This window comes from Mus caroli, chromosome 5 (genome assembly GCF_900094665.2).
Source record: "Mus caroli chromosome 5, CAROLI_EIJ_v1.1, whole genome shotgun sequence".
NCBI lineage: Eukaryota > Metazoa > Chordata > Mammalia > Rodentia > Muridae > Mus > Mus caroli.
In genome coordinates, this window is record NC_034574.1 from 117,581,341 (window position 1) to 117,600,894 (window position 19,554).

Sequence of the window (19,554 nt, forward strand, 5' to 3'; positions counted from 1 at the left end):
GAGAAGGTTCAGTGGGTAAGAGCACCCGACTGCTCTTCCAAAGGTCCAGAGTTCAAATCCCAGCAACCACATGGTGGCTAACAACCATCCGTAACGAGATCTGGTGCCCTCTTCTGGAGTGTCTGAAGACAGCTAGTGTACTTACATATAATAAATAAATAAATCTTTAAAAAAAAAAAAAAGACAGATAAGGAAGTATACTTGATTTTAGGCCTTGTAAAGTTTCTAAGCATTTATTCCCAGGCACTTGACATCTCCTTGTCTGTTCCCCCCAAATGTAGCATATCCTTTGCAGCCCTACCTAGAGCACCCACAGAGGCAGAGGGGCCTGTGTGCAGTTTTTTTTTTTCCCTCCTCTCTTTTCATTGTAATAGGGCTACACTATTGTAGCGGTTTGCATATACTTGGTCCATAGGAAGTGGCACTATTAGATGTGGCCTTGTAGGAAATGTGTCATGGTGGAGGCAGGCTTTGAGGTTTCCTAGGCTCAAGCGCCACCCAGTGTATGGGAGAAAGCCTCCTGGCTGCTTTTGGGTCAGGATGAAGAAGTCTGGGCTTCTCCAGCCCCACATCTGCCTGGAATACTACCGTGCTTCCCACCCCAGTAGCCTAAATCTCCGCAACTCTTAGCCAGCCCCAATTCAGTGTTGGTCTTTGTAAGAGTTGCCTTGGCCAGGCAGTGATGGTGCACACCTTTAATCCCAGCACCAGGGAGGCAGAGGCAGGGGGATTTCTGAGATTGAGGCCAGCCTGGTCTATAGAGTGAGTTCCGGGACAGGCAGGACTGCACAGAGAAACCCTGTCTCAAAAAACAAAAAAAGAAATTTCATACATATATTATCATTTTTTTCTCCTTCAGTTCCTCCCAGGTTCTCCTCACCTCCCCATCAAACTTCATGTTCTTTTTCCTCTCTTAAAAGAATAACCAAGTTAAATCAAACCAAACCAGCCAACCAAGAAAAACCCAACACTTTTTTTTTAAATCACGAATGGTGTTCATCTGTGGGCACAGGTCTGAGTTGAGAATGCCTGGGGGGCTTCTGACTGGAAGAATCCTAGCCCACTGTTGACATAGTAGATGTTTCTGAAAGGGCTATCGAGAGGGCCAGTAGCATCCTCCTGGGAGCCCTGACTTCATGCCACTTCCTCTCATGGTCCTCCACCCTCACCTGTGTGACCCAGGAGGCCTTTTTTCCTCAGTGACATCGCAGCCAGCATCCACTGTCTTCCCAGCGCCTAGAGACCTCTGTGACAAGCACACAGCTGCCCTCACATTGCATCTGCAAGGACTTCACCGTCACAGGGATGGTGGAATTGACAGCCTGGAGCTGTGTGCCAACCCCCCCCACCCCTTTTCCTCTCTCAAATTGATATAAAAGTTCACATAGCCTGGACCTCCTGGTACACACCTTAAATCCCAGCACTCAGGAGACAGAGGCAGGTGGATCTCTCTGAGTTTGAGGCTAGCCTGGTCTACAGAGTGAGTTCCAGGACAGCCAGGGCTATAAGAGAAACTCTGACTCGAAAAACAAAAATTAAAAGTTGCCTTGGAAGCCGGGCGTGGTGGCGCANGGATTTCTGAGTTCGAGGCCAGCCTGGTCTACAAAGTGAGTGCCAAGACAGCCAGGGCTACACAGAGAAACCCTGTCTCGAAAAACAAAACAAAACAAAAAAAAGTTGCCTTGGTCTTGGTGTCTCTACACAGGAATGAAACCCTAACGAAGACAACTATGTAGTCCAGGATGATTTCAGACTGATCCTCCTGCCTTAGCCTCCTGTGTTCTGGGGCCACAGGCTGGTGTCAGATTGGGGTTGAGAGTATTTTAGAACAGGCTCTGGTGGTGGTTTATTGAAACCAGAAAGGGGATCCTACCCTGAGAAGTGCGGCTAGGCCTTTTCTTGTTAATGGGTCTGCCCAATTGTGCTTGCACTGTTTCTGATCTGTGTCAACTTATATGAGGCAATACCATATCGAAATTGTTCATATAATTTATTTAAAAAGATCCTGATTTGTTTCCACATTTAACTTTAAAAAGCTGTTTGGGTTCTAACCATGTGTAAAGTAAACTCCCATTTTGTATAGACAACATTCTGTGCGCAGTGGCACATGAATGGTTCCTGCATTGATATTTCTCCTGTCTGGCTTGGGCTGCTGAGGAGAGCCCCGAAGCCAGACGTAGTCAGCCAGTGTTTGCTGTCTTGTGAGGCACCATAAGGTTTGTACTCAGCCGTCTGAGTGTGGTATGAGAAGGGGGTCTCTGCTCGTGTGCCATCTTTCCTCAGGATTGCAGCTGTAATCTCCTCAGTTGTCCTTTCTGAGACTGAGTTTCTGAAAACCATAAGGGCGCCTCAGCTTGGTTCTAGAACTGGGAACAGCTTCAGATGTGACAGAGCAGAAGTCCAAGGATTCTTCAGGACGTCTGATGTCGGGTTCATTTTCGGCCCATGGCTGGCTGGCGTGGAGAGGCTGCTCATCCTGCACAGAGCGTGCTTCCTGCACATTGGCAGGAGGGACTCAGCTCATAGGTACAGCTTGATGAGCTCATCGCTTACAGCAGATGGCGTCAACACACCCAGGTCCGTAAACAGCAGGGTGATGAGGGATGGGGAGGTGTAGTCCACCCATGGGTGTTCCTCTTTGAGATCCTGCCCAGTCTGCACAGACTTGAGAGTGTCTGCCTTGTACTGAGGAGGAAAGAACGTGGTTAGCTAGATTGGCCCCGTATCCAGGCTCTGCACTGCTGAGGCCCTGGCTTGAGCTGTAAATGAGCTCTTGCCAGGACTACCCCTGGGTCAGGACACTGGCTGTGTAGCAGGCTGGCAGGGACAGCATGTCCAGGATACCTTCCCATCCCACAGGAGAGAGGAGGCCACAATGGAAGTGCCTGGCCAAGGTCACATGGTTTGTAAAAACCAGCAGAGATGGGATGAGGAAACGGGTTCTGCCACCAGGCTCTCAGCAGGGTGCTATGTGAGTGAGATTGTGCTCAGCTCCCATCTCTACACCAGAAAAGCTGCAGGAAACAGCAATGGGAAGGGAGCAACTTTCTGGGTAGAGTCAAAGACCCCTGTCAAATACATAAAACTTACCTTAAACTTATCTGGGACGTCCTCCTGGTTGAGTGGAAAGAGGCGTACGAACTTGAAGCTTTCTGCAACCACATAGAAGGGCTTGTTCTGAGCTTTGGCACACACGGCCATCTGGTTGGTTCCAATCTGAGAAGTCAGGGAAGATGGACAGGGTGAGCTTACATAGCTCAGTAAAACAGGAGGCACAGAGTAAGTTTAATCTTAGCGTGGTGATCAGAACTGTTGTCTGATTCCCTGGGAACTGGAGTTACTAATGATTGTCTGATGGTATCTTAGTGTTGGGAATCAATCCAAAGCAGATGGAAGAGCAGCCAGTGTTTTATTTATTTATATGTAAATACACTGTAGCTGTCTTCAGACACTCCAGAAGAGGGAGTCAGATCTCGTTATGGATGGTTGTGAGCCACCATGTGGTTGCTGGGATTTGAACTCCAGACCTTCGGAAGAGCAGTCGGCTGCTCTTACTCACTGAACCATCTCACCAGCCCGAACTGTTGCTTTTTAAAAGGCAAGGTCTTAATGTATTTTATGCTGGCCTTGCACTCGAGTATGTCTTTGAACTTCTGATCCTCCTGCCTCCACACCACCTAGTGTTGGGATTGAGTTCCACCAGGCCTAGTCTATTCAGTGCTGGGGCTTGAACTAAGGGTTTCAGTGTACTAGACAGGCTAAGCTGTATTCCCAGCCTTCAAAGATGACCTTTTAAGAAAGAAAACAAATTTTCTTCCAAGATAAATGTTCCCAAAGCACATGAAAAGATGCCAGCATCACCAGTTAGAAAAAGTACGTGCAGTCTAAGATAAGCCAGCACTTTCCATATTTGGGGGCCTCAGACACTATGGACCAGTGTCTACAGTTACACCCTGCACCACAGCCAACAGTAGAAAAATCCAAGTGTCCACTACAGGTGAACATGGGCAAATGGTCGTGTTATAATGGAACGGTACTGTGCTTGAAAGCACGCAGCAATGACACATGCTACAGTGGGGCCAGTGAAGTTTGTCAAGCTCAAAATCATAAGTGTCATGTAAATCTACTTATTTGTGGTTCCCTGGCCTGGAAAAATCAGGACAGAGCAGAACAAAGGTGACCGGGGACATGGGAAAAGGCCATCTGGGACAAATAGAAAGCTTTGTAAACACTGGCAATAGCATGGTGTGAGTGTGCCGAATGCCAGTGAACCTGAGACTTATGACCGTGCATGCACAGCTTAATATGATTATGACATTTGTCATAGTTTCCAAGGTAAGTGACAGAGAAAATGTAATAAACCCTGGGGATGGAAGGCCTCAATCAAATGGAAACAAAACCAGAGACACTCAATTCCAAGCTGAATCCAGTTTGCCTGGGTGTGATGGTCATCCCTATGATCTCAGTACTTGGGAGGCACAGACAGGAGTTTGAGACAATTTGAGGCTATCCTGAGCTACATAATACCTGGTCTCAAATTACATATCCAAACAAAAGCACCTATTGTGTATACATGTTACTGACTAAATTCACCAAGATCAGCCTCCAAAGAAGAAAGCTGACAAGGTCTTGCTCAGGCTGTAGGGGCTTCTGGGAACAGTATGACAGTACCTACCTTATTAATAATGCCTCCGTTCTCTACCACTCCTTCAGCACCAACTATGACAAGATCTGCTTTCTCCATGATATAGCTGAGGAAACAGAAAAGAAATACTTGGTTGGCCTGGTATTCAGAGTCCTCTGCCTCTGCTCCAGTGCTGGGATACTAGGTGTGTAACAGTTTACTGTTTAAGACAGTACTACTGAAGATGCTTATCCAAGAACCCCTAACCACCTCAATAGTGAGCTTTCTTTTCAAAGGACTACTATTCGTTTGTGGGTCACACACACCGATGACCCAACTTGGAAGATGCTCCCAGTGAGCCACTGCACAGCCAGGTATGCGGACACAGCACAGCGATCACCTAACTGCTGACCATAGCCTTTTACTCGGAAAACATGAGCAGCCAGGCTGAGGTTCATTGCAAGCAACCCTGGCACTCTGAGGAAGGACTGTGAGTTCTGGGCCAGTCTGGGCTATAAGAGTCTATCTCAGAAACAAGACCCCAGCAGCCTGTCTTCTGTGCTGCTTACTGTAAGAGGAGAGATGCTACCCAGTCAGATTTTATGGATGGGATTCAAACTCTGCTTGGAGCCAGCAATGCAGGGACACAGTAAGAGTCACTTACCCGACAGCAGCATCCAGCACCACAGTGACAGGGACGTTGAGGTGGGAGAGGGCTTTGGCCATTTTCTTACTGAAGGTGACATGAAAACATGACAGTGAGGTCCCAGTGATGCATGATGACCATGATTTAGACAAAGATGTCCTGCAACCTCAGTGGCTCAAGGGGCAGATGCTGACTCTGGACCAAGCACACAGGAACCAAAGTTCTTTAATTCTTCTTTTTAGACATAGATGTTTTTATTTTATGTGAATAGTGATTCGCATGTATGTCTGTGCACTCCGTGAATGCTTGCTGCCTGAGGCCAGAAGAGGGAATAGGATCCCCTAGAAATTACAGGTGGTTGTGGAGTTGGGGGCTAGAGATGGCTCAGTAGTTAAGAGCATGGGCCACTCTTCCAGAGAACCCAGGTTTAATTTCCAGCCCCCACATGGCACTACCATGGTCTGTAACTCCGGTTCCAGGGGACCCAACACCCTCACACAGATAGAGATATTTATATCTATCTATCCATCCATCCAGGCAAAACACCAATGCACATAAAATAAATCAATCTTTCAGGACAGTCAAGGCAACAAGGAGAAGCCCTGTCTCAAACCCGCTCAGCCGGAGGAGGAGCTCCAGAGTGCCTGACAAGCCTGGGCAGTCAGGGTTCACGTCCCTCAACCAGAGGAAAACAGAACAAAGTTTGCTTTTCAGGAGATGGGGCTGTTAATCACCAATTCTTTCATTTAGTGTCCTGCTGTTCCTCTGACGTAACTACCTAAGGGAAAACCCTTAAAAAAACCCTCAAAACTGGAAACAAAACCACCACAGCCGGCACTGTGCCCCTGGAGCCCACAGGGTCTTTCCTCTATCTAAGGGGCGGGAATAGTCATGAACGGGTCCAAGGCAATGTTGACTCCCTGGCCAGCGGCGAGATACTTGCCCAGATAAGTCAGGCTGCGACTCTGTGATATACACACTGAACCGTTTCTTGGCCGCCGCGGCTTCTTCCAGGACTCTTAAGACAACTCTGGAGTAGGCATGAGTCAAAATCCTCTATGGAACAAGAAACCTCCATCAGAGGGGCAAGCTGCCTGCCAGCCACTGCCCACCCTGTCTGCACTGCCATGACTCCTCCTGTCAGGTGAAGCGCCAGTGTTCTACAACCAACCATGATCAGAAGGGTGACATAACAGTACACTGAATTTCAAGCCCACTGAGCTTGAACTTTTCAACATTTCTGCCCCCAAAAGTAGGGCACAGATCTCCCCAGCAGAACCCAAAGGCACATAAGCCAGTACATCTGGAGGCCCATGGGTTGGCTTCCCTAGCCATAAGATAAAGAGCTTGCATACTTGAGCCTACAGCTGCCAAGAAGGGTAGGTAGTAAGAGTGGTCTGATGAGGCCACTGACAGTGGAAGGCCAAGAGAACCAGGCCCTAGGTGCCTCTTCTTGTCATATGTCCCACTAATGCAGCCACCCATTTTTCTAGAAGTAAAAAATCTAGTCACTAGACACAAGGGGAGCTAACAAGTTTTTCAAACTGACAAGCACAGTGCAGTAAGTACAGCCATCTATGGTGCAGGTGATGGCTATGGACTCACATGGCCTATGCTCTAAGAATGCAGTAGACGTGGCTGTCATAACTGCTCACTAGAACCATGGGGGCTCAGGCCTCACCTCAGACCCAAGGCATTTAGCAAGCCCACGGGTGACCTGCCTGCAGCTTTGAGATCCTGTAGCTCTGCTTTGAACCCAGTTGAAAGGTTAAGGGCAGGCTGCTGTGGGTGGTAGGTGAGAAAGCCACACTACAGCCACATTCTGTGAGCCAAGGAGAAGAGGGTCGTGGCCAGGCCTCCAATGGCTAGGTCTGTGACACCACCATTTACACAACCTCTCATGTATTTAATAGCATACTTCAAAGGTAAGAAGCGCAGTAAAAGGCAGGGTGAGCTCTGAGAGTCAGGATGTGAGTGAACACAGGCGTGGTCTGGGTGGCTGAGGGCACACTGCCTCCAAGAGCCAGTTTCCTCAGAGGAGCCATCTTAGACAGCATGTGCTGAAGCTGGTTTGTGAGGATCTGGGGGCCCAGACCATGAACACAAGGGTAGCAACCGCAGGCAGGTGACAGAGAAAGCAGGGTTTATCACCTGGAGGAGTGGATAAGCTGGAGACTGGCTGAGTCTCATTTAATTAGGGACAGGTCGTAGTTGTAAATAGGACAGTTCCACCCAGTGCCAAGGCTGGCTTGAAGGTGCTTGGCAGTGACCACAGTAACAGCTAGTCTGCGCAGACTCACTTCAGCTTAGAGGGCCATAAACTCAATCATAAAAGTCAGAGCAAGCGAAATGGGTCAGTGCGTAAAGGTGCTTGTCACCAAGCCCGATGGCCTGAGTGTGATGCCCTGATCCTACACAGTGGAACGAACCAATTCCTCAGACCTCCACACATTCACTGTGACACGTAGGCGTACTCACACAAACACATACAAAAGACACGTGATTCAAAAACCCTTAGAAAAATAGCTTACTGAGAGCTATGGGCCGGGTGTGGTGGCTCACGTCTTTAATCCCAGCACCCAGGAGGCAGAAGCAGGCGGGTTTCTGAGTTCGAGGCCAGCCTGGTCTACAGAGTGAGTTCCAGGACAGCCAGGGCTACACAGAGAAACCCTGTCTCAGGAAAAAAAAAAAAAAAACAAAAACCCAAGAAAAACAAAAAAACAAGAGGTTATGGGCGTAGCTCAGTGGTAGAGCATGTCTAGCAGGTTAGAAGTCCTTGTTTTACCCTCCAGCCCCACATAAAAGTAAAAAGCCTATTATACCAAGACTCACGCATGCTGGTCTCATGTTCTCCCCATTCCCAACGATGAGCCTCTATAATGTCTGTATTGACAGTGTGCACACTACAGAGCGTCTCAGTCACCCCTCACCCAGCCTGGGAGCTGCCGCCCTTAACACACAAGAAAAATTCAGGACAGAGAAGTGACTGTCCACCGTCCCAGCAGTAGGTGACAGAGCCAGCATTCCAGGCCCAGCAGCGTGACCCCAAAGCTCTTGATTCTAGCAGCACGAAAGAGGCGACTACTCACGGCCCCGTCTTTGATGAACGTATGACACAGATTGGCAATCTTATTTCTTGACAGGGATATTCTTCTCAGGAACAGCTCTCCTCTCTCAATCATGATCTTCTTACATTTGGAGTAGTCCTGGGAAGGGAAGAGCCACGTGAAGGGAGGGGGAAGGGAGCCGCCAGCAGAGCGCACAGCATCTGCACACAGAGAAGGGTCCTGGGGAGGGTGGGGCTTACAGAGTATTCCAACGAGGTGAGGCTGATGAAGCGAAGGAAGAGCTCCCCACCAGATGACACGGCCACTGAGGAGTCCACACCACAGAGGGTTTTTATGGCATAGGTGAGATTTGCTCTCAGGCCCTGGAGTGTTTCTCCTGCAATGGTGAAGCAGGGGAGTGATGTTCATTTAGCGTCACCACCCTTGCTGGTCTGCGCTTCACCCACACTTTGGTTTTTTTTTTTTTTTTTTTTTGGGCAGGGGTTTTTTTGTGTAGCCCTGGCTGTCCTGGAACTCACTCTGTAGANCCTGGCTGTCCTGGAACTCACTCTGTAGATCAGGCTGGCCTCGAACTCAGAAATCCGCCTGCCTCTGCCTCCCGAGTGCTGGGATTAAAGGCGTGAGCCACCACGCCCAGCGCATCCACTCTTTCAAAGAACACTGGATGCTTCTCTGTGCCAGCCACTACATGAGAGAGGGCTCTGTTCTCATGGAGCAATAAATCAGCACAGAAAGAGACAGACACATTACAAACTGGAACAATGACAGGAAAAGGCAGTATGACATGTAAGGTAAAGCGCCTTTGCGAGGCTGGCCTCTTGCGTCACAGAAACCAAGACTTGACGAAGGACTCAGACATGTGAAGACCAGTGAGGACAGCTCCTGTGTAGATGTCAGGAATACCAAGGCCTAAGAAAGGGACACACTTGGTTTAAAAAAAACAAAAACAAAAAAACTAAGAAGACCAAATGGCAAAGTGGGCAAACTGCTTTGTGGTGCCGGCCTGGTGACCCGAGTAAAGAAAGAAGAAACTCCCAATAGCTGTCCTCATGTGCACCCACACTCATGCACACGCTAATAAAGAAAAACCAGAAAGTAAAGGTCAAAGAGGCCAGCAGGGATCTGCAGCAAGTGACAACATGGCAGGTCATTACTTAGCAGGGGCAGATGAGATCTGTGAGACAGATCTGCAGGCTCCAAGGTATCTGAATGTATGTATGCCAGGAAGATATGCGAGGCTGTGCTAGAGAAATTCTCCTCTTGGCCATCCCATGAGAACAAAAAAGGCCCATATTTTGTAAGTATAAGAGGCCATGTTGGGCAGGTGAGATGGCTCAGCAGGTAAGAGCACTGATTGCTCTTCTGAAGGTCCTGAGTTCAAATCCCAGCAACCACATGGTGGCTCACAACCACCCATAATGGAATCTGACACCCTCTTCTGGTGCGTCTGAAGACAGCTACAGTGTACTTACTTATAATAAATAAATAAATAAAAATCTTAAAAAAAAAAAAAGGCCATGTTATGCCCAGGATCTTAAGACTTATACTCAGTAGGTCTCAATGAATAGATACCAGAATTTATTCCGGAACATTACAACACTGCACAGAACTGAGGATAAGCTAGGAGCTTGGTACGCATCTATAAAGCTAAATTATTGCTCTCATATAAGCCTTTAATTTAAGGCTGTATTGCTGCCTCTTGCATCAGGCCATATTTTGTAGGTGGATGGAAATCCTTTCGGTGATAACCCAAGGGTTTCCCTACAGGCCCTCAAGTCTGCCATGGACACAGAGGTTGGCCTTGAGACTGTATACAGATCTGCCTGTTCACACTCCTAAGAGTCATCTTAAGACCTTCCAAGGCCCAGACTGTTCGGGGCTGACCCTTCTCACCTTTATCTCTCTTTAAGAATTCCAGCAAAGTCTGGATGGCAGCCACCGCTGAGGCCATGTTAGGATCTCCTTTCATCTGAGACTTAAAGTATTCAATTAACTCTAAGGAGAGAGGGGGGGAACAAAAGGGATATTCACGTGAACTTAGCAGGAAGAGGCCAGAGAGTTTGGTAACAACTGCTGACCTTAAGAATAAGAGGCAAATACATTTTAAAAAGCAGCCTTTAAAGTTAAAGGGGCCAAATGTTGGTAGGGGTAGAGACGATACCTCCTTACTGTTGGCAGGGACATAGCTTCTTCCATATTTTAAAAAAAGCTATTGGTGCACAAGGCATAAAATTCAGGGACTAAGACCAGAGGCTAGTAGTATTCTAAGGACTCCGCTCATCCACTTCATCTATGTCGCCTGCAGCCTTTTGAGCAGTGTTCGCCAATCGAGTCTGCGCATGTGCACAGACATAAATGTTTACAGTTCACTTTTAAACTAAAAGCATTCGCCCGGAGCTCAGGCTGCCAATGCGGAGGCCGCGGACCGTCTGTCCCCGCCGCTCTGTTGACACACTCACCACCGTCCTCCATGGCTTCCTCGAGCGACTTCCCGCAAGGCGCCAGCAGCAAAGCACGGCCTGACAGCTTGTCGCCCTTCTCGCGCGTCAGTTCCGTCGTCTCCGGGGTGCGTGGCGTTACTCGTCGGCGCCGGAAATCGAGTGCGCCTTGGTCTGTGGGCCGTGCTTCACGGAGGCGTAGGGAAGCCATGGCCGCGGACGGTGAGGGTGGCCGGGATCGAAACGCGGAGCCGGGCGGGAGGGACACTTTTGGTCTCTAGAGGAACAGCCAGTGTATTCATTCATTCGTTTATTCATTCACTTAGCAATTTTGTTTTTGAGGACGTTTCTCACGGAGAACTCGCTGTGATGCCTTGAACCCTTCATCCTCCAGTCTCCTTTAGATTGCTGGAATTACGGACGTGCACGATCAAGCTGGATTTTTCTGTGGTGCTCAGATATTTGTGCATGCTCAGTAGGCATTCTACCAATTGAGCTTCCTCCCCAACCCTAATTTTTATGCAGATGCTCTCTCCTCCTTTAGCCTTATCCGAGTTCTGGGATATAGGCGTGCTGATGCTGGCCCAATGTGTCATTCAGGACATAATGGGATTACCCCCCTGTGTTATTCGACATTCTTTTCCAAACTGGGAAGTACAGCACAGAACTCGACACAGGGAAGTTTAGGGCGTGTGGTGCCTTATGGTCGAGAGACAAGTGGGCGAGTGAAGTTCATTCTAAGAGGTGACCAGGGCTGTGAAGACAGTGTGTGGCAACTAAGGACTGTCTTTCATAAGGAGTCCAGGCAAAGTGAAGATACTAGAACTTTGGTGTGAGCGACATTGTGAAGTTCACTTTATGTACAAACATCCTGGGGAAGGAAGAGGATAGAGGGAAAGTGGGAAGCTCTTAGTCATACAGTGAACTACTAGTTACAGTTTTAAAATCATTTTATGTGCATTGGTGTTTTGCTTACATGTGTGTCTGTGTGAAGATTTTGGATTCCCTAAAACTGGAGTTATGAGCTGCCATGTGGGTGCTGGGAATTGAACCTGGGTTCACCAGCCAAACAGTCAGTGCTCTTAACCACTGAGTCATCTCTCTAGCCCCTAGTTACAGGTGTTCTCCCCCCACCCCGTCCCTGTGTGTGTGTGTGTGTGTTTTAAATGGGTTTCTCTGTATAGCCCTGGCTGTCCTGATTTCACTCTGTAGGCCAGGCTGGCCTCCAACTCAGAAATTGACCCATCTCTGCCTCCCAAGTGCTTGCATCAAAGGCATGTGCCACCACTGTCCTGCCCTAGTTACAATTTTCATTGGTACCTCAAAGATTGTTGCCTTGTATTCACTTATTTGGTGTGGAAGTCAGAGACAACTTGTGGGAATCTTCTCTCATTTACTGTGTGGGTCTTAGGCGTTGAACACAGGTCATCAGGCTTGGCAGCAAGGACCTTTACCAGCCGAGCCTTTGCACGGTCCCAGAATTACTTACTTGGTTGACAACATTAGAAGCATCACTTTGTGAAATGCATACTGTGTGAAAAATGGATTGTGGCAGCAAGAGTAGCAGCCATAGCCATTTCTCACACCTCTAGGAGAAAGGCAGGTCTGGCGCTGCTTGTCAAGTAGTGAGGTAGACACTCAAGGAAATTTCATGAGTATGTTACTGACAGGCTACACCTTGTTTTCTTTCCCAGTCTTGGTATTAGCAAGGAAGGAAGAGTAAGGATTTGGTTCTGTAGAAGCCGGAGGTGGGGGCACTGATCCTGATGAAGGAGCTGTGTGAGGGAATGGAGGAGACAGTAAATTGGGCACTGCCTTGTACTATTACATGAGCATCCAGGCTTTTCATGACAGCAGGCACTGGCAGGATTGCTCTGTCCGTTTGAACTATAGGCTCGTGGCTGGGTATAGTGTCAGATGCCTGTAATCCCAGATACTCGAGAGGTATGAGGTTTCCAAGTTCAATGCCAGCCTGGGCAGTTTATTGAGATCCTATTTTAAAGGGTTATGCTTCCTGGAGTGATGACTCAGTGGTTAAGAACCCTGGTTCAGTCCAACATGCAGACAGTAGCAGAGCTATTCAGGGGATATGGCACCATCTTTCCACCTCTGAGGGCACTTTGTGAATGTGAATACAGCCACAGTGAAAGCACTCATGCATATAAAAGACAGCTAATTTTTTTTTTTTAATAAGAAAGCCCTAAGGATGTAGTTTGGTGGCAGAGCATGTACAAGTGTCTATGTACAATGTCCAGCACCAAACTGAATTAAGTGTCGGTTCTTCAAAGCATCTCCATCAGCTCGCTGGTCTTCATACATCTAGCATGGGTGTGTGTTGAGTGCTTGTGTTACTTAGCCTGTTTAGTTGTGTCTGTCAGTCTGGATAGTGGCCTAATTCCTTTGCATGGTAAAAACTTCTGTTCATAAAAGAATTACTTCCCCCTTTTTGGGTATTTTTAAAAGTCGGTCCCTAGGCTGGTGATGTAGCAATATAATAGAATCCTTGCCTGCCATTCACAGAGGCCTGATTTGGTCCCCAACACTGCTTACAACCAGACATGGTGTAAGCTAGCACTTGGGAGGTAGAGACAAGAGGATCAGAAGTCTAATGCCATCCTTAGCTACACAAGGAGTTAGAGGTCAGCCTGGGCTATAGAAATAAAATAATAAATAAAAAATTTTTAATCACAACTGCCTTGGCTGTTTATGATGGGTTGAACTTAGACCCCAGCTCCTCATGAGTCCCTATTCTCCTGCCTGAAATCCTACTGCTGGCGATTCCTACCAGTCCTTTAACATGTGAATGCCTTTGGATTAAGTGTTCATTATGTCAGGAGCAGAGGGTTAGCGTGCCCATGCTCAGCTCACTTCTCATGTCGGACCGCTGAGAGCTGAGTGAGACTTCCCCAGCTTCTTAACCCTTCTCGGCATGGAACTAGCTGCACCAGATTGGTTTTGAACGTACAGAGATCCATCTGCCTCTGCCTTCCAAGTGTTGGGATTAAAGACAACACACCAATACACTATCATTCCCAGTCTTTGAAATTAGTCTTTTTTCTTTCCCTTAACGGTGTGTGTGTTACTGGGTACCTTTGTTGAGTCAGGTCTCCCCTAACCATGTGCCTCCCAGGAATTGAACTCAGCACCTCAGACTTAGCTATAGATCTTTTCCTAGTAAGCCATCTCCACCCCCCTCCTTGGTTTTCCTTTTAAAAATGAGATACCAGATATCAAACCCAGGGCTTCCCCAGTACTAGACAAGCACTCGTTCAGCTGTGTCCTCAGCCCTGTGACTTAATCTCCACACAAACTTGGCCTTTTCTGTGATGTCACGATCGATCTTGAGGATGATGACCGTCAGCAGACCTGTGGCTGATTCGTCAGCTCGTCGGGAATGCTAACTTTACTTCAGTTTAGCAAGGCTGACATTTTAAACATTGCTCTTGTTACTGTTTGCAGAAGATGAGTTGAACCTTCTGGTGATCATAGTTGACACCAACCCAATTTGGTGGGGAAAGCAAGCGTTAAAGGAATCTCAGGTAAGAAGGCTTGAGCCTTTGAAGGGTTCTCCTTAACTTCAGTATGCCTGTATCCCACCCACTGGCCCCAGGATTGAGTCTTTACAAACTGAGCTTGGTGGCCCTCATCCAGTCCTAGCACTCTGGTGGAAGCAGGCAGATTGCCAGAGGTCAAGCTCATCTTTGGCCAGTCTGGGCTAGAGACACTGTCAGAAAGGAAAGCTGTGGGTTCATAAAGGCAGCCAATTAGACCACACGGGGAAGTTGCATAACTGGCCTCACAGTTCCTTCTTGGAGTGTTTCTTTCAGCATGCAAAGTCCTCACACCCATTGACCCTCACTCCTGCTTCCGTCCTTCACCTGCTGGCAGCCATTGACTGCCTCCTGTCAGTTTTGCCTTGCCTAACAGTTATTTATTATATAAATGGGCATCTTTTGTTATTTATTTACTTGGGAGAAAGGTACAGTATGCCACAGCACTTGTAAAAGTCAGTGGACAACTTTTGGGTGTCGTCAGTTCTTTGCTTTAACCATGTGGGCCCTGGGAATTGATTCAGGGAATCAGGCATTGTGGGAAGCACCCTTAACCATTGAACCATCCCACCAGATCTGGTCTTTGGAGTTTTGAGACAACCTTATCTTTTTTTTTTTCCTTAAAAGATTTATTTTTATGTATATGACTACACTGTAGCTGTCTTCAGACACACCAGAAGAGAGCATCAGATCTCATTACCGATGGTTGTGAGCCACCATGTGGTTGCTGGGAATTGAACTCAGGATCTTTAGAAGAGCAGTCAGTGCTATTAACCACTGAGATATCTCTCCATCCAGCCCTATCCTTTTTTTTTTAACATTCTTTTTTTTTTTTTTTGTCAATGTGTGTGGAAAAGCAGGATTGTGCTGGCCTTGAACTTCTGGTCTGGCTGCCTCTGTCTCCTAAGTTCAAGGCTTCCAAGTTTACTCATGTGGCCCCACCATGCTAGTATATGATAGGTAAGGTTCTAATCTGTAAATGACTCTGTCCGTGAGGGGAAGAAGGCCTCCTCTCAGCTTCTTTGCCTTGGGTTTAGGAAAAGAAAAGCTGAGCAGATTTTTAGCAGGGAATCCTTGTCAGATGTCATCGAGCATCTGCACAGAAGGACAGGTGTACCGACACCGGGAAGGTAGCGACAGGGGAAGGTACCGACATGGGAAGGTAGCGACACTTGCTGCTACTTGACACCAGACTGCCCGGGGCCATGTAGCAAGACCCTTTCGTACACACACCACAGCGTATGATAAGTAAATAATGCTAAGTAATAGCTAATTTTTCTTTCAATGATGCCTCCCTGAGGGCTGATGGGGTTGTGTGGGAGCTGACATGTTCCTCTCGTGTCTGTCAGTTTACTTTATCCAAATGCATGGATGCAGTGATGGTGCTGGCGAATTCTCACCTGTTCATGAACCGCTCCAACCAGCTGGCTGTCATCGCCAGTCACATTCAGGAAAGGTAGGGGCCAGAGGCTGCTTTTCAGTCCTTTAACAGTTGCATGCATGGGTAGAGCACCTTCTGGTTACTCAGAGGATCTTTTCCTACCCCCTCAGCCGGTTCTTATACCCGGGGAAGAACGGCAGACTTGGAGACTTCTTCGGAGACACTGGCAGTGCCCTCCCCGACTGTAACCCCTCTGGGAGTAAAGATGGGAAATACGAGCTGTTGACAGCCGCAAACGAGGTGATCGCCGAGGAGATCAAGGATCTGATGACCAAGAGTAAGAGCCTGGCTATTGTCACTGCTGTCGCCATGTGGTTGGAATTGTTGTATGTTTTTAAAATGAAGATTCTTATGAATTCTTTAAGAATTTCATACATGTATGCCTTGTGTTTTGATGATATTCACCAATCCCATTCTTCTCCCTAACCCCTAGATCCACTCCCATCTCCTCCCTGCATCTCCTCCCTACATCTCATCTCCTCTCTACATGCCTCCCAGCTTTGTGTCTTTTTATAAAAAATGCTCTGGCCATAGTAATAGATGCCTTTAATCTCAGCAGTAGGAAGGCAGAGGTGTGTGCTGTCCTCATGGATATAGGGCCATTTATTGGAGCACTGTTGACCTAGGGGACCACATCCTTAAAGCCAACTGCCACACCCCTCTGTCAGCTGTTAATGGCTCCTCAGCTAGGGGTGGAGGCTCAAGGGTTCCTCCGCACTCCAGGCTGAAATTTTAACTAGCTTGATCTTGTATAGGGCTTATGCCGGCAGCCACAGCTGCTGTGAGTTTCTGAGCACAGCTTCCTGCCATGTCAGAGAACACAGTTTTGCCAGGTCCTCTTGAACCCTGGCTCTTATGGTCTTTTTGCCCCAAGCCTCTTCCACTATGGTCACTGAACCTTACGGATGTGTTACATGTTGTAGACTGTTTTTCCTTTGAAATAGCATTGATTTGGGGGCCATGGAGGCTTTAAGCTCAAAGATTTAAGGCTGCAGATGCTAGCCACATTTCTCTTTTCACTCCCTCCCATAGGTTTACTCCCTCCCATCTCTGTGATATTTAGTTAGTAAGATAAATATGTGTTAACCCTGCTTGGCTCTAGGCCACTCTGGCTTCTCAGGAAGACATACTGTTTTTTTTGTTTTTTGTTTTTTTCTTGTTTTTTCGAGACAGGGTTTCTCTGTATAGCCCTGGCTGTCCGGGAACTTACTCTGTAAACCAGGCTGGCCTCGAACTCAGAAATCCGCCTGCCTCTGCCTCCTGAGTGCTGGGATTAAAGGTGTGCACCATCACCGCCTGGTGAAGACACACTGTTAGCCAGCTTTTCTTCTCTTGGTTTTGGACTATTCTTTTTCAGTCTTGCTTGAGTTTTTGTTTGCTTTTATTTAGATAGGTCCTCCCTAAGTAGCCCAGGCTGATCTTGAACTTGTAGTCCTCCTGCCTCAGTCTCCCAAGTTAAAGTCTGGGATTACATCAGTCTGGGAAGTACCACATCCCTGGCTCTTCTTTGGTGTTTGTTTGTTTGTTTGTTTTGTCTGGGTTGTCCCTTAGCTTGTTCCTTAAAATACATCTTGAATCTTCCATGGATGCTTACCTTCCTTTATTTATTTTTACTTTTTTTTTTTTTTTTTTTTTTTGGTTTTTCGAGACAGGGTTTCTCTGTATAGCCCTGGCTGTCCTGGAACTCACTCTGTAGACCAGACTGGCCTCAAACTCAGAAATCCTCCTGCCTCTGCCTCCCATGTGCTGGGATTAAAGGCATGCGTCACCACTGCCCGGCTATTTTTACTTTTAATACTAAATTTATTAATCTCTATTTTGAAGATTAAAAATTTAAGAAAAATGTATGTTTCGAGGGGTTGGCGCTAGAGCTCTGTGGCACTGGCTGCTCTTCAGAGGACCCAGGTTCAGTACTCAGCACTCGGGACAGCTTACTGACATCTGTAATTCCAGCTCTAGGTGATCTGATCACCCTGCTGACCTCCGTGGGCACCAGATGCACTTCTCCTGCATATAAAATAAATCTTAAAAAATAAAGGTTAAATGTGTGTGTGCAGTGTGCCTGATGTGAGTGCCAGGAACCAAACCTGTGTCTTCTGCAGGTACAGTACTTGTGGATAACACCTGGCCATCCCTCCTGTCCATGCCCTTTATCATTTAGGTGGCAACATTTCACAGTATGATGCAATCTCAGACTTTAAGCTTAGACATCTCTATTTTTCCATCCTTTGGTCTGTCTATCAGGCCTCACTTTATTTTCTTTGGCCACCATGGCTCCAACATCCCATTCTTTTTTTTTTTTCTTCGAGACAAGGTTTCTCTGTGTAGCCCTGGCTGTCCTGGAACTCACTCTGTAGACCAGGCTGGCCTCCAACTCAGAAATCCGCCTGCCTCTGCCTCCCTGGTGCTGGGATTAAAGGTGTGCGCCACCACTGCCCAGCTTAAGGTCTGAGTTTTTAAAACCTCAAAAGTTCATCCTCAGTGACACGCCAGTGACACGCCTCCTTCAACAAGGCCACACCTCCTACTTCCTTTCCAAACAATTCCACCAACTGGGGAGGACCAAGCATTTGAATGTATGTGCTTGTGGTGGCCCTTCCCATTCAAAGTGCCATGCCCTCCGGTGATGGTGCTGGGCACATAGCTGTAAGCTTATAAAAAGTAATTGAGTTGTAGGGATGGAGAGATGGCTGAGGGGTTAAGAGCACTGTTGCTATTGCAGAGGATCCAAGTTTGGTTCATGGCACCCACGTAGGGAGGCTCATCTCCTCCTCTGACTCCACTCCAGGCGATCCAATGCTCTTTTTTGGGCCTCTGCAAAAAATTCAGTTCCAAAGCAGTACATTTTTCTTGAGACAGAATCTCTCTGTGTAGCCCTGGCTTGCAGTGTAGACCAGGCTGGCCTCAAACTCACAGAGATCTGCCTGCCTCTGCCTCCAGCATGGTGAGATTAAAGGTGTGCACCACCACACTCAACTCCATTTTTAACCTTTTTTTTTTTTTTGAGAGTACAGATCAGTAGTGTTAGGTGTGTATACACTGTTCTGGGCCACTCTAGAACCTTCCTCTCCGAAATTAAGTGCCATGTTTTATTTTTTACTATTTAGATTAATTTATTTTGCTTCATGTGTGTGGCTGTTTTGCCACCATGTGTGACTGCGCACCCACTATGTGTGTGCCTGGTTCTTGTGGAGGCCAGAAGAGGGCATCAGATCCCCTGGAACTGGAGTTACAGACAGTGTGAACCACCATGTGGGTGCTGGACCTTGAACCGGGATTCTCTGGAAGAGCAGCCAGTGCTCTTAACCTCTTATCACCTCTCAGTCCTTCCTCATCCTTTAAGTACCAACTCCCATCTCTGCCGCTCCTTCCCCTAAAGAGAGCCCGAGGTATTCCGAACAGGCGCAGAGTTGCTTACTTGTGTTTACTGATTACTAGTTTCTGTGGTGTCAGATCCACGTTGAACATCTCATCTTTTGATTCATTCGTGAATACTTGAGTTTCTAAATGGCTTCATTTCCCCCTTTTGTGCTCTGTAACTTTCGCAGGTGACATCAAGGGCCAGCATACGGAGACACTACTGGCAGGATCCCTGGCCAAAGCTCTGTGCTGTATCCTTGTGCTAGTGTGTTCCAAAGAAGTCTTTCGTGGGCAAGGTGTTAGTTAGCTGGTGGTTTCTCCTAGACCCAATTCTGCAGCGTTCACAGGACTCAGAGGGCAACCAGGCTCTGCCCACACCTGATTTCATGTGTTATCACTCTCAGCCTTGCTTTTTTTTTTTTTTTT

General features: G+C 47.5%; 3 protein-coding genes across 4 annotated transcripts in view; 2 read left to right on the forward strand and 1 right to left on the reverse strand.

The window, feature by feature from the left end:
- The window catches only part of Ddx55 (DEAD-box helicase 55), a 19,758-nt gene extending 17,461 nt beyond the window's left edge, over positions 1 to 2,297 (forward strand). Inside the window, exon 13 of the mRNA XM_021163389.2 lies at positions 2,284 to 2,297. Coding sequence (XP_021019048.2) covers positions 2,284 to 2,297 — 14 coding nt within the window. The remainder of the gene's footprint in view (positions 1 to 2,283) is intronic.
- Positions 1,960 to 10,873, reverse strand: Eif2b1 (eukaryotic translation initiation factor 2B subunit alpha). 2 transcript variants are annotated; one of them, XM_021162910.1, is made up of 9 exons: positions 10,798 to 10,873; positions 10,232 to 10,333; positions 8,578 to 8,714; positions 8,360 to 8,476; positions 6,214 to 6,326; positions 5,289 to 5,357; positions 4,676 to 4,751; positions 3,091 to 3,216; positions 1,975 to 2,685 (listed from the first exon to the last, which is right to left on the reverse strand). In XM_021162910.1, the coding sequence occupies exons 1-9, from the start codon at positions 10,808 to 10,810 to the stop codon at positions 2,521 to 2,523; spliced, it is 918 nt and encodes a 305-aa protein (XP_021018569.1). In that variant the 5' UTR covers positions 10,811 to 10,873; the 3' UTR covers positions 1,975 to 2,520. The 2 variants fall into 2 exon arrangements, with proteins under 2 accessions (XP_021018570.1, XP_021018569.1); XM_021162911.2 differs by lacking the exon at positions 10,232 to 10,333 and having other exon boundaries at positions 1,960 to 2,685.
- A 61-nt stretch (positions 10,874 to 10,934) lies between these two features.
- Gtf2h3 (general transcription factor IIH subunit 3) overlaps positions 10,935 to 19,554 on the forward strand; it is a 16,237-nt gene continuing 7,617 nt past the window's right edge. The window contains exons 1-5 of the mRNA XM_021163466.2: positions 10,935 to 10,998; positions 14,236 to 14,315; positions 15,677 to 15,783; positions 15,879 to 16,045; positions 19,317 to 19,379. Coding sequence (XP_021019125.1) covers positions 10,986 to 10,998; positions 14,236 to 14,315; positions 15,677 to 15,783; positions 15,879 to 16,045; positions 19,317 to 19,379 — 430 coding nt within the window. The 5' untranslated portion in view covers positions 10,935 to 10,985. The remainder of the gene's footprint in view (positions 10,999 to 14,235; positions 14,316 to 15,676; positions 15,784 to 15,878; positions 16,046 to 19,316; positions 19,380 to 19,554) is intronic.